Source organism: Callorhinus ursinus, unplaced genomic scaffold (assembly GCF_003265705.2).
Source record: "Callorhinus ursinus isolate GAN/ISIS: 27379988/994484 unplaced genomic scaffold, GSC_fseal_2.0 scaffold34, whole genome shotgun sequence".
NCBI lineage: Eukaryota > Metazoa > Chordata > Mammalia > Carnivora > Otariidae > Callorhinus > Callorhinus ursinus.
This window is the reverse complement of record NW_027397096.1, coordinates 3,782,575-3,786,143: the sequence shown is the minus strand read 5'-3', so window position 1 is coordinate 3,786,143 and position 3,569 is coordinate 3,782,575. Positions and strand designations below refer to the sequence as shown.

Genomic DNA, 3,569 nt, shown 5'->3' with positions numbered 1-3,569 from the left:
CTTTCTTTCTTTCTTTCTTTCTTTCTTTCTTTCTTTCTTTCTTTCTTCTTTCTTTCTTTCTTTCTTTCTTTCTCTTCTCTTCTCTTCTCTTCTCTTCTCTTCTCTTCTCTTCTCTTCTCTTCTCTTCTCTTCTCTTACAGGCAGACTGGGCTACTGCTGCTGGGAATGAGAGAGAATTCAGAATTAAAAACCATCCAGGCCACTTTGTCTCGACAGGGGGTGGAACACCAGTGTCTTTCAGCTGAGGAACTGAAGCAACGTTTCCCCAATGTTCGGTTGGCCGGGGGAGAAGTGGGGCTCTTGGACAAGTCTGGAGGGCTTCTCTATGCAGACAGGGCCCTCAGAGCCCTCCAGGTAGGATGTGTAGCGTTTGGGGCGACGCAGCTCCTCTCGTGGTTCCAATATACCGCCCCCAGCCTCCTTGGGATGAGAGCCTTCGCCCTGCAGGCTTTATTCTTGACCTTTTGGGCAGAGGGCCTATATACCCCGCTAGGCCTTGCCAATACGGGACAGGAGGTCCGGAGTCTGCACTCTTTTCTGCCCAAAGTGAAGGACTCTGTTGTTCACCAGGGAGAACCATCTAGCTGTCTAACTAATTCGCCCTTCCTGGCCGCCGCCCTTTTAGGATGCAATTCGACGTCTCGGGGGCCTAGTGCGTGATGGAGAGAAGGTGATGGAGATAAGACCAGGGCGACCCGTCACAGTGAGAAGTACCTCCAGGAGCTATCAAGCCAAGAGCTTGATCATCACAGCAGGTCCCTGGACCAACCGGCTCCTCCGTCCCCTGGGAATTGAGCTGCCTCTCCAAGTAAGGGAGGGACTGGAAGCCTGAGAGTTGGTGCTTAAGAGAAGACACCTGGGAGTCAGACGGACTCGAGTTTGAGTCCCGGATTTGCCTCTTGTTGGTGGATGACCTTGGGCCAATTAGTTCCTCTCATGAGCCTCAGTTTTATAACGTGTAAAATGGGGATAGGGCTGTTGGAGAATTAAATTATAGAATCAATAGAAAGCCCTCGGGAACTCACTAAATCTGACACAGTAATAAGTGCTGGAGAGAGAGAGAGAGAGAGAGAGAGAGAGAAGTAGGGCTGGGTGCAGTTATGGGAGACTAAGTCTGGGGGAAGAGACAGGGATGCAGAGATCTTTGTGCCTCATATCAAAATGGAATATACCGATGACATGAGAATTGGGTGAAACAGGATGGACAAGTTAAGGGGGCATCCGGGCTTGTATTCAAGAACCACAGGACTTCAGAAGAAACTGTTCTCACCCTCTGTAGAGTTTTATGGCTTTCCCTCTTCATCTCCCACTTCCTCTTTCTGCTTCAAGACCCTGCGGATCAATGTGTGTTACTGGCGAGAGAAGGTTCCAGGAAGCTATGGTGTGTCCCAGGCCTTTCCTTGCTTCCTGGGCCTCGGCCTCAGCCTGGCTCCCCACCACATCTATGGGCTGCCCTCCGGAGAGTACCCAGGGCTGATGAAGGTGAGCAGAAAGGCCCAGAGAGGGGCTAGTAGGGGACCCCCGGCTCGTCTCCCACCCCCCCACCGCCCGATTTGGGGCAGCTGCTCTAACTTCCCTTTCAACAGATTCCCGGGGGTCCGCCCCCCCCCCCCCCCCCCCGCAGCAGGCGCAGGAGAATACTTCCCTATTTGCTATTTGCAATGCAAGCCCCCCAGCTGTCCCGAGGCCCAGCAAAGGGAGCCCTTCCTTCGCAAACATGGGGTTGTGGGCAGGGGGAGGGAAGAAGGAACAGCGAAGGCAACCTCCTGCGGCAACCAGCGGCATCTGTCAGGACTGGGGAAGGCCGAGATGATGGATGGGGGCACTCTTGTGTGTGAGCCTGCCCCCTGGGCTGGGTGGGTGTGCGGGCAAGCCGGCCCCTCGCAGCTTACACTGCTCTGATTGGGAGCTAGGTCTGCTATCACCATGGCAACAGCGCCGATCCTGAGGAGCGGGACTGCCCGGAAGCACTCTCAGACACCCAAGACATCCAGATCCTGAGCCGCTTTGTCAGAGATCACTTACCTGACCTGGAGCCCAAGCTTGCCATCCTGGAGCGCTGCCTGTACACGGTAAGGGTGTGGGCAGCCCTCTCACGGCCCCCCGAGAACGGGGGACGGAGACAGACCCTGCATGGCTCCAGCTCGCTTCTATTTGACCCCTGACCTGGTATGTGACTTGAAACGAACGAGCTTCTTTCTGTGTGTCGGTTCACCTCTCCCAGAGAGGGCCCGTTAGAGGTTATTCATATTCTTTTTCATTAGCAAATCGGGCTTATGCCTGGCAGCCCCTCACTATGTTTCCCAGAAGAGCTCTAAAAGATGTTTTGGCAAGATGTTCTAGTTGAACAGGCCTTAGGGACAAAGAGAAGAGACAGATGTCACCAAGGCCTGAGGCATCTTGGCTAAAGTTAGTTTACACGCATTCACTGAGCACCTACTGTGTTCATAGCTCTGGATGAGCAGAGAGACAGATGGACAAATGAGAAAGACTGTCATCCCCGGAGGCGGCACTGGCATGCGGAAAGCATTCCCGTGCCCCATTCCCATTCTTTCTGGAAAGCAGTCCAGCCTCATTCCCTCCCCTCTGAGCCTGCACTTCCTCCTCCTTCTCTCCTCAAAGGACACAAGTGTGATTGTTTCTTTCTAGAACACCCCCGATGGGCACTTCGTTCTTGATCACCACCCGAAGTATGACAACATTGTCATTGGTGCTGGATTCTCTGGTAAGCCTGAAGAGGGGAAGACGTGCCTCAAAGCCCACCTATCTGAGGGCCAGGCAAAATGGCGTCTTCTATGCTCTTGGGGGGGCCAAAGCCTAGACTCGAGTGTGTAAAGGGGCTGGGCGGACAGAGAAGAAGAGGTACTTCTGGTGGGAGGCAACTTCCAGCTTTGGGATGCGGACCAAGAAGAGAGGTAGCCCCATTTGGGGACAGGGTAATAGACATCCAGGGACCCCAGCCGCTGACCACCTGCTCTCCTTTCCCTAGGACATGGATTCAAGCTCTCCCCTGTTGTGGGGAAGATCCTGTATGAATTAAGCATGAAATTAACGCCATCCTATGACTTGACACCTTTTCGGATGAGCCGCTTCCCTGGCCTGGGCAAAGCCCACCTTTGACCCCTGGCCAGCAGCCTGCCTTGTGTGCACAGGAGCTGGGAATAAAGCCCTGTGGCTATTAAATGTCAGCTTGTTCTCCTGCCTCTCTTGAGTCCCCTGTCAACGCCGGATGATTGAATCGACCTGCTTTCCCTGGCCAGCTCCCCAGTCCCGCTACTTTTTTGCTTCCAGAAGGTCAACCAGGTATTCTACCATCACTGAGTAGCAAGGACCTTTGAGATGGATGTCTCAATAAGGAAGATGCACAGAGACTGGCTCAGGGGACCCAAGCAGTTGTTATTATTCTCTTCACTGAGACATTTGATAAACTTGGGGTGGATTTGACTAAAGCTGCCCAGGGGAGGGTAAACAAGATGATTTGTAGGTCGCTACTGCCCTTAGAGTTCCTTTTCCTTTTTTTTTTTAAGATTTTATTTATTCATTTGAGACACAGAGATACAGAGAGAGAG

The 3,569-nt window shown here is 53.0% G+C and overlaps 1 protein-coding gene across 2 annotated transcripts in view; it reads left to right on the top strand.

Annotated features, from left to right (window-relative positions):
* PIPOX (pipecolic acid and sarcosine oxidase) overlaps positions 1–3,202 on the top strand; it is a 12,558-nt gene extending 9,356 nt beyond the window's left edge. Inside the window, exons 3-8 of one of the 2 annotated variants that reach the window (XR_012374405.1) lie at positions 141–354; positions 626–808; positions 1,330–1,482; positions 1,914–2,169; positions 2,650–2,725; positions 2,990–3,047. Coding sequence is in view for 1 of the 2 variants with exons in the window: in XM_025851362.2 (XP_025707147.1) it covers positions 141–354; positions 626–808; positions 1,330–1,482; positions 1,914–2,072; positions 2,650–2,725; positions 2,990–3,120 (916 nt within the window). In the remaining variant the exon portion in view is untranslated. Of the gene's footprint in view, positions 1–140; positions 355–625; positions 809–1,329; positions 1,483–1,913; positions 2,170–2,649; positions 2,726–2,989 lie in introns of both variants that reach the window. The other variant, XM_025851362.2, reaches the window with a different exon arrangement.
* Positions 3,203–3,569: the final 367 nt, after the last annotated feature.